The sequence below is a fragment of the Drosophila innubila genome (genome assembly GCF_004354385.1).
Source record: "Drosophila innubila isolate TH190305 chromosome 3L unlocalized genomic scaffold, UK_Dinn_1.0 0_D_3L, whole genome shotgun sequence".
Classification (NCBI taxonomy): Eukaryota; Metazoa; Arthropoda; class Insecta; order Diptera; family Drosophilidae; genus Drosophila; species Drosophila innubila.
The window spans coordinates 14810828-14819907 of NW_022995376.1; the positions used below are offsets into that span (position 1 = coordinate 14810828).

The following is a 9080-nucleotide window of genomic DNA, read 5'->3' on the forward strand; positions in this document are numbered from 1 at the left end:
GCTGTGCATGCGAAGTAAAATATCAGCTAGCAGTGCGATACCAGTCAGCCGCTGTATGCTGCAATACGTGCGCAGCTGTTACAGCCGCTGTTAATAACATAATGCAGTTGTCGTATGGTGAAATAGCTTACAGCTATGTAAGGCTGCTGTTCTTGCTCTAACGGTCATGTTATTGACAGTGCCATAATTTCCAGACTGTGTTTTAACATTAAATTAAAATTTAAGGTAATGAAAGTTGCATAATTTGATTTAAGTTAATAATTTGATGACATTTTAAAATTCAAAAATAGATAAAATAAAGATTAAAAACCTTTAAAATTCAGGTTTAAAGTTCGTCATCGTTAATTTCCTGTCGAAAACTGCCGAAACAATAAAATTAATCAATAAAACAAATTTTTTATATTTGCAACATTATTTTAAATTGCTTTGTTTATAGAATTGAACACTTTTCAAAAAACTTACAATAAACTTAATGAGTAAATAGTTTCATTTCAGACCCTGGAGTTTCGAGGCAAATTATGGATTTGTTGAGTCAAAAACTTTTTCGCAAACGAACTGCAACTAAGGCAATAAGACCACAATCCAAAAACTAAACTAGATTTGATTCGATATCTGCTTAAATACTCCACATTTAGAATATACTAAGAATAAAATCTTTGGAGTAACCGGTATGGCAGTATTACATTGGGATATTCACATCTATGGATCGATGAACGATATCATAATGTAGCGTGTGCCCTTGGTTACGAGCAGTCCCTCGTGGAAGTGGGTCAAGCGACCAGGATGCATCAACATCCATCCTTTCTTTGTCTCCGTAACAGAGCAATTGTAGCGCAAAAAGTGGCAACCGCCTCCCTCGTAATCGATTCCCACACTATTCATGGCGATATTAATGGTGTAAGTGGATGAATCGTGATGTGGACGCAATGAGGGCTGCTCATCGGGACGATAACGCACCATAAAGTTCATCAGCGAGCGTGGCGGCTGTAAAATTATATAAATAACTATTAATTAATATAATTTAATGTTTCCCCTGCCTTCCACTTACATTATGAAAATATCCAGTAAAGACGCGCTCCTGCAGAGGTCGAACAAACAGTTGCAGGAACTTCAGATAGAGGGTGTCGAGTCCCACCTGACGCATATGAATGTCACGGGTGGGAACCGCCTCGTAACCTCCCTCCAAACGCTTATCACTGTTGCTGCCATCCGACCACTTTCCATGTGCCTCCATAATGGCAATTAGATCATCACAGAATGCATCCGTTACAATATGGAACCAGTAGACATCTGGACACGGTTGTGGTATGACCATGCTCTCATTCAACTGTGCCGAATAATTTGGATGAATGTACTTTAAAGTCCAATCGTAGTTATTGCTGAACAACGTATGGAAATCTGGACGCACAACGCTGCTGTTGAAGTTGTCCACATTGACCAGATGACCGAAATAACGCTCATTACTGATGTACATAAAGATGCCCTAAAAGGATGGAATTAAAATCAGTTAAAATTTAATTCAAATAAAATATTGACAGTATAATAGATCATATATTTAACAGATTATCTGTTTATTTTCTTAAAAAAGTTTATTGATTTACTTACCGCATTTCTTAGAGATTCGCACATGGCCATATCGGGATCGAATTCTTTGTGTTCATATTTGATGGCATCAAAGGCGCTATGCTTGACCAGATAAATGCTCGTCACATGTGGCACATTGAACATGCCGCTAAATAAAGCAAAAGAGACATACAAATATAATAGATAAAAAATAGAAGATAAAAGATTAATGATATTTGTTTGTCTTTTATTTTGTAGATTTGCAACAATGTTGTGGAAATGGAAAGTAGTGATTAGAAAGAGAGAACGAGAGACAAAGAACGAGAGCGAGGGAGACGCGGATCGCAATTTAATTCAATCAGTATCAACAACAAGTAGCATTGTTGGACGGGGGCCAAACCGAGCGCATTCTACAGTCAGATACGAGGATCGACGGATCATACAAAATGCTCAGTCCCTGGCTTATCCAGTGCAAGATCAAAACATTTGCTCTGTTCTGTCTGCTGATATTGAGTGATCTCAGTCAGGTGGAATCCCAAAGTGAGTAATCTATTCAAGAAAGATTCATATAATCAATATAACAATTCTTATGCAGGAAGTACTGGGGGACGCAATGTGCTTCGTCGCAATTATACGGGCAAAAAACCAGTTGTCATTCAGCACAGATCCCAGGATGCAGTCAACTATTATGATCATGAGAATGTAAGATTCTCTCTAAATTTAACATAATTCTATAATACACTGATCTCTTTTAGGGCGCCAAGATCATCAAATCATCACACTTTGAGCTGGATTATACGCTGGGACGCAAGATCACCTTCTTCTGCATGGCACAGGGTGTGTATTATTTCAATAATATCTATGTGTAGATTATATAGTTTTCATGCTTGTAGGAAATCCGCGTCCCACAATCACCTGGTTTAAAGATGGCGCGGAACTGTACCAGCACCGTTTCTTTCAGGTGAGAGTTTCTTTTGTGAGAAGTTTTTAAAAGAATATATCTAATAACTGAATTTATTAGGTACACGAGACTCATCCAGAACCAGATATTATAAAATCTAAAATGGAAATCGATCCTACAACACAAATGGATGCTGGTAAGTGTTGAGTAGGGAAGAAAACATAATTCTTGTGATTATATCAGAAAGTGTTCTCTCTTTATATTAATTATGTTATATTTTTTTTTATAGGTTATTATGAATGCCAGGCAGATAATGAATATGCGTTTGATCGACGAGGCTTTCGGACAGACTATGCCATGGTTAATTTTTAAGAACTTCCCTAATACACACACATGTACACCCTTCTGAGCTCTATACTATATTTAAAATATATATATATATGATATATATCTATATGACTTTTAAGATTCAAGTTCGTTTCTTTTATTGCGCTTTGTTTTTGCGTTTCAATTTCATTATTAAATTATTTTATTCTCGACCTTTCTCGATATTGTCTGGTTTTCGGAGCGCTCTTCTCATTGTGTCTCTGTATGCGTTGGCGACAAATTGTCTCAATTAACTTATTTAAACAATTTTTTTGCATTTATTTTATTAAAATGTGTGCAAGCAAAAGTAAATCAACTGTGCCAGTTCCATATGCAAAACAGTTTATTTATGTATTGTCGCCTATCCTCTATATCTAATGCACAGTGGTCAAAAAAATTCTATCTGACCATGCTCTCTATGAGTAAATATGATTTTTGAGGAACTTGAATGTTAAAATTAATGCATAAGCTGATAATGATATTAGTTTCTGTGATCTTTTAGTTGAGAATCTAAGTTAAATTTTTGAAAGATTCAAATACTCAATTTGATTTTTAATAGCACAATAATTTAAGTAAAAAAGTCAGCAATATTAAAAAAAATATAAATCAATGTTAAAAATGTTAAGCAATATAAGTAACAAAGCGTTTTTCGCTCAATTCCATAGATATATTTAACAATACCGCTTAATCTGTATAACAAAATAATTTATGTAGTTTTCACACAACTCGCACCACTGTGCACAATGTCAAATATGGAGAATATGTCGCACATTTTGGATATCAAAAAACTACCGAAAGAGGTGGCCTTTGATCAACAGATTGTGGGCAAATCAAATCCAATGAAATTGAGTGAAATGTGGAAAAACATGCGAAGCTCAAAAGCAACGAAAGCGATCTGAGAATGGAATCCAACTGTGCGAGGCACTGTGCGGCTGTCCGGATTAAATGGAAGAGACGCCAATTGTGGCAAATTAGATGAGGCACAAACAGAGTCAGAGCGAATGTTTGATGATGATGATGCTGCTGTCTGCTATCTGATATTGCTGCTGGTTCAGTCGCACCGCAGACGAGATTCGCACAGCAACGTTTTGGATTAGGATGCAAGTGAGGTGTCTTCTTATCTGCCTGGGTCTGAGCCTGGGCTTGCTAATGCTCACCACACCGGTGTGTGAGGCACGTCGTGGACGCGGACGTGGACGCACCAAATCGCGAGTTCAGATTGGTTTGCCCATAACGGGCAAATATCGTGATCCCGAATCGGATCAATACTATAACAATAATAATGTGAGTGCACATTCAAATTAATTTACAGATATTACAAGTTCGCTTTTTGCAGGGTGCCAAAATCTTGCAGGCCTCGCACTTTGATCTTGAGTACGTGCTGGGCCATAAGATTGCATTCCTGTGCGTGGCCAAGGGCAATCCTCGTCCGCATATCACTTGGTACAAGGATGGCGCTGAGATCTATCAGCATTTGTATATGCATGTGCATGAATGGCGCATTGGAGACGATCGCGTCAAATCGAAGATCGAAATCGATCCGGCAACACAAATGGATGCCGGACTCTACGAGTGCACGGCGGACAATATGTACTCGATTGACAGGCGCAGTTTCAAGACAGATTTCTCGATTGCCTTCGATTAATGTACTCGTAATATAGCAATGTTTAAGCAATAAAGTTGATCCTTAGAGTAAAGAGTACTCAGTTTTCATGCTTACATCAGATCTCGCTTGACAATGTCCACATAATCGTGGGATCTCGCATAATAGCCGCCCTCGGAGAGTGCGCCCCAAAAGTTACTCCACAACTCGTGGTACTTGGAGAACAGAGGAGCCACAAATTGCCTGTAAAATGATAAAACAATTAGTCTTTAAGTTCTAGTAGCAAAGATGTAACACGTACTTGTTCATCCTGAGCAGCTCACGGAGAACCTCACCGTCATCGATGTGAGCATCGCCGTCGACAAAGAAAAGGTAGTCACTGTGTTGCATTTGCGCCTTGTCGCTGCAAAAGAGAAAGAGTAGCAATTAGTCAAGTATTTATACAAGCTGTCAGAGATTACTTACAGCGCCAACTGTCTGCCCGCACGTTCATCCAGCTCATCCACAGAGAGCACAAACTTGGCGCTGGCATATTGCTTGCCCTGATTTTTCACATAGGACTCGATGAGTTCATCGTGCAGTGGAGCATTTGTATACATGAAAAGATGCATATGATCCTTGGGATAGTTGATCTTCTCAATGCTGGCAAGAAACATATCAAAGAAGGGCACAGCTTGTGGCACCATTATAGCCAACGTAATCATAGGCAGTTCTTGTTCCTGCAAGTAAAATATGTATTTATATTGTAAGGCTGTATGTTTTTAATTTGTTGGAATTCAGCAACTAGAGATAAGCCGCTGGTATCCGGCTCAATAAATTCACATTCCACTCACATTCAACTCCAAGGGATTCTCCTGACAGAAAGTACAGATGCCGCTGAAAGTCTTGGCCAGGTAATTGCCATAGGCATTCAAGTCAACTTTGCTCAATCCATTGCCATGGATAATGGCGGGCGTGGTCATAAAGTCAAGGTTCTGCAATGTGCCCTGATTGGAATCCAGATCCACTTTAAGCTTCACATCGTTTTTGGCACCATGCAGATTCTGGAATAGACGCGATTGTGTGTCCAGTTTCATGCCCAGCTTGGAACGCTTCGTCTCGTCCAGGAACACTTTCGTATAGTACAACTGATCATCTCCAGTATCCTCAATGGTGTCCTCAAGCAGTGCATAAACTTCGGGCGCATAACCAATAAATGCACCAGAGTTCAGATAACGGGATGCCTTGCCCTCCACCTCGGGATACTTATTAGCCAGGCTCTTATCGGGCCAACAGAACTTTTCCGCTGAGAACAACAACTTGGCACCGGACTCCTTGAACTTTTCAACAATGTCCTCAAGCGTGGTGGTAAAGATGACATCGTAGCTGAAAATAGAAACCATTTTAAATTAGGTTTACGACCATTACGACTACTAAACACAACTGCTTACCTATCTGTAAATAATATGATGGTATCCTGTGCATCCTTCAATGACTTAATGGCTTCGCGCAGCAAATTAATTTTAACTCCGCCGCCAGCAGACTTCATATCCCCTCCTTTCCATTCTTCGCCCATGCCAAGGGTTGTCACCTGTTGAAATTACATTATTTAGATTTCATTGGATATCTTCTGTAAATATTTTCCAACTAAAAATGTTAAATCTATCTTATCGAAAATAAAACAAATAAATATTAAATCGCATTTATTTGTTTTTGTAACTTCAAATAAAAGCACAAACGTTTTTTACACAATAAAGTCATATTAATGTTTTAAAAAAAAACACAAGCTTAAAGAATTTGAATTAATGCAGAGTTTCAAAAAAATTCATTTTTTTCGGTATCAAATGTCAAAGTTCACACATTTCTCGAAATTCAAGTGAAATGTGAAATATAAGAATTGGTTTCAAAAAAAAAAATCCGGGCTAACCGGCTTATCAGCTAATTTTTTATGTGTATTTCATTCAAAATGTTGTCGTCAAACGAACACATATTGTATATGCATTGTGAAAGATCAGTTTACATAAGGAAACCGGGCTCAACTTTTGGTGATAAGAGCCACATAAGTGGAAAGTTCTAAGTTATCAATAGAATAGTCGGCTACTGAATTGTGCTAATTACCCCTACAATTCCCAATTCCCCTCCTTCTCTCCGCCGATCGGTCGGGACTACGTGATTATAGACTACAAAGTAAACATCGAAACGAACAGTCGACATGTGTGCACTATATGGTGCCCCATAATGCCACAGCCAATCTGTGTGAGGCACATCAGAGATGGAGAGTCATCTGGATGCCAACGCCGGATGCTTGAATACACACACAAATACATACATTGAAATGCCCCAATACAAAGTAATAAAAGTGTGCCGCAAAAGCGAGATATGTCAAGAGTTATACATAGATTGGAAACTCGGACGACACTTAATCAAATTTCAAATTCATTTATATAAAACAATATGAGCTCATTTAAATATATGCTGACAATTCTAAGAAATGCAAAGAACATAGCGGTAAAATGATTTTTATAGCTTGTAAACTGATATTGTTTTGAGTGAAACCTGTTTTAGACTCCGATTCTTCTCATACGTTTAAATCTAGAAATTGTAATATATCTGATAAGGTTTTTTTGCTAAATGTTATTCAAATCATTTAGGGATTCTATTGCAATTCTACAAATTTTAATAGATAAATTTAATTTTGGAACATTATCAAGTAAATGGATTTCAACTATTCAAAATGGAAATTTGCTCAATCTGTATTCTGTTGTGAAGAATCAATGATAATTTTATTCTATTGGAATACGACAGAACATAACGGGATATTGGTCGTAGTTTGGCAAATGATTTTAAATTATAAAAGTCAATCGATCGACATTTACTTAATGAAATTATATGCACGCCAATAAATTATAGTGTTCTAAAGACATAAAGATCAAACTATGGTGATATTTCGCAAAAAGTTATCATCTTTTCACGATTTGCATTTCAAATGTTTGCCAAAAAAAAAAAGACAGAGAAATGGCAAAAAAATATAAGAATTCTATAGAGTTATGTGGTCAAAACTTAACTGTGTTGGTGTGCCCGTTTCCAAAAAATTGTTAATTTAATTATAATACATTCATTTATTATATTTTTTTTAAGATCTCACCTCGATATCGTAGACGGTCGTAGAGCGAATGTAACGACGATATCCATCGGTTGGCTCGCTGGCCACAGTGAAGACTTTGACATTATCTGTTAAATTAGAATGAAAGATGTTAGTGTTAATTAAATATGTTTATTATATTATTATTTTAGTGATCGATTAGCAGATGCCCTTTGTCAACAGTGACTTGAACTCGTCTAGCGTCTTACTAACCAATCATAATATAATCTGCAGCAAATTTTATAAATTTATTATAATAAAATAAATGTTAATATCTTTAATTTTTATGGGGCTTACTTTGAGCATCAATATACACTTTAATATACCAATTTTAAACTATCTCAAATGTCTACAGTCTGTTGTTTGATTTTGATTTAATTTTAAAATTATTATTTTAATCTGATTTATTTAATCGAGTTATAAAAGCTATAACCAAATACAAATAATAAAAGATTTTTTTCCCAAATTATATGTGCGAGTTATTGTATTTTGTGAAAATATTTACTTAATTAACTTCTGTCAAATGCTCCTTATTTTCTTTTCTCCAATCAGAGCGCAGGAGCATACATATTGATAACCTAATTTTTGTGTCAGGGACACGGAAGCTAGAAATGCATACGACTAGATAAATCATTCACACTTTATGCAAGTCAAAAGTTAATTAAAGAAATTCTGAGAATTGCCGTAAAAAAAGAATCAGAGCATCTATTGCACATCTTTAAGCACTTGAAATGTAAACGACCGCAAGGCGGTTCTATGGAAGGAAGGAAGGGGACAGAGGGCAAAGGAATGTAAACAAAAACCGCAATCAAAGAGAAACGCACACACAAAGAGCATGAGATGTATGTATGTATTTATGTATGTGTGGCTAGGCAGGCTCGCAACGTTAAATGCATGCAATTTAATATTTTTAGTGCTTTTGCCTGGCTAATTCCAGTGATGAACTCATTGTAATAGAAACTAGGAACATACCATTCAAATTAGACTGCGTTGGTGTTGCAGCTGCAACAACTTCGGGGGCAGCCACAACGCCATCAGCAGCGGCATCGACATCAGATTTACAGTGAGCTCCTTGGAGCAACAACAACACAGATGCCGAAAACAATAACAGCATCGCAGATGAGCGCAAAAACAAAGCGCCTTGTTTGTGGTTCTGCATAGTGTTCACTTACTCACACTCTTGCACTTGCACAATTTAAACAGACAACACTTTTATGTTATGATAATTGTTGCATATTCCGCGAACAGAATTTTATTTAAAAAATAAGAGCACTGTTTGCACTGTTTCTCCGCTGCGCAACCGAGCACAACAACGAAGAAAACATGAATGAATCGCAACAGAGAGGGTGAGCATAGTAGCAGTGTTGTTAAATTTTCGTGAGATATCTGCATTTTTATATCGATAGTATCGGCCCACTGATTTATCGCACGATAGAAACCTCAACAGTTGGCGCACAATTTAAAAGAAAAAATTAAATCTAATTTATTAATCAATTTTAATTGGAAATGAGATTAATGAAACTTAT

The 9080-nt window shown here is 36.9% G+C and overlaps 3 protein-coding genes across 4 annotated transcripts; 2 read left to right on the forward strand and 1 right to left on the reverse strand.

Annotated features, from left to right (window-relative positions):
* Positions 1–376: 376 nt before the first annotated feature.
* Positions 377–8884, reverse strand: LOC117787818 (procollagen-lysine,2-oxoglutarate 5-dioxygenase). Its single transcript, XM_034626437.1, has 10 exons — positions 8527–8884; positions 7558–7643; positions 5864–6003; positions 5267–5798; positions 4899–5152; positions 4735–4836; positions 4551–4676; positions 1606–1732; positions 1049–1483; positions 377–984 (listed from the first exon to the last, which is right to left on the reverse strand). Exons 1-10 carry the CDS (start codon positions 8711–8713, stop codon positions 700–702), a joined length of 2274 nt encoding a protein of 757 aa, XP_034482328.1. The 5' UTR covers positions 8714–8884; the 3' UTR covers positions 377–699.
* LOC117787819 (immunoglobulin domain-containing protein oig-4) lies at positions 1847–2884 on the forward strand. 2 transcript variants are annotated; one of them, XM_034626439.1, is made up of 6 exons: positions 1847–2103; positions 2159–2265; positions 2319–2400; positions 2490–2524; positions 2585–2660; positions 2754–2884. In XM_034626439.1, exons 1-6 carry the CDS (start codon positions 2010–2012, stop codon positions 2834–2836), a joined length of 477 nt encoding a protein of 158 aa, XP_034482330.1. In that variant the 5' UTR covers positions 1847–2009; the 3' UTR covers positions 2837–2884. The 2 variants fall into 2 exon arrangements, with proteins under 2 accessions (XP_034482330.1, XP_034482329.1); XM_034626438.1 differs by having other exon boundaries at positions 1864–2103; positions 2457–2524.
* Positions 3889–4532, forward strand: LOC117787820 (immunoglobulin domain-containing protein oig-4). Its single transcript, XM_034626440.1, has 2 exons — positions 3889–4114; positions 4167–4532. The coding sequence occupies exons 1-2, from the start codon at positions 3929–3931 to the stop codon at positions 4473–4475; spliced, it is 495 nt and encodes a 164-aa protein (XP_034482331.1). The 5' UTR covers positions 3889–3928; the 3' UTR covers positions 4476–4532.
* Positions 8885–9080: the final 196 nt, after the last annotated feature.

What these genes read in the sequence shown, in the direction of transcription:
- LOC117787818 (XM_034626437.1), bottom strand. Translation starts at nt 8,713, where the DNA reads ATGCAGAACCACAAACAAGGCGCTTTGTTTTTGCGCTCATCTGCGATG. An exon ending in AGAATCCCTTGGAGTTGAAT is followed by an intron (nt 5,153 to 5,266) that starts GTGAGTGGAATG and finishes TTTTACTTGCAG; the next exon opens with GAACAAGAACTGCCTATGAT. An exon ending in GCGAATCTCTAAGAAATGCG is followed by an intron (nt 1,484 to 1,605) that starts GTAAGTAAATCA and finishes CCATCCTTTTAG; the next exon opens with GGCATCTTTATGTACATCAG.
- LOC117787820 (XM_034626440.1), top strand. Translation starts at nt 3,929, where the DNA reads ATGCAAGTGAGGTGTCTTCTTATCTGCCTGGGTCTGAGCCTGGGCTTG. An exon ending in AATACTATAACAATAATAAT is followed by an intron (nt 4,115 to 4,166) that starts GTGAGTGCACAT and finishes CGCTTTTTGCAG; the next exon opens with GGTGCCAAAATCTTGCAGGC.
- LOC117787819 (XM_034626438.1), top strand. Translation starts at nt 2,010, where the DNA reads ATGCTCAGTCCCTGGCTTATCCAGTGCAAGATCAAAACATTTGCTCTG. An exon ending in ACTATTATGATCATGAGAAT is followed by an intron (nt 2,266 to 2,318) that starts GTAAGATTCTCT and finishes GATCTCTTTTAG; the next exon opens with GGCGCCAAGATCATCAAATC. An exon ending in CTTCTTCTGCATGGCACAGG is followed by an intron (nt 2,401 to 2,456) that starts GTGTGTATTATT and finishes TCATGCTTGTAG; the next exon opens with GAAATCCGCGTCCCACAATC.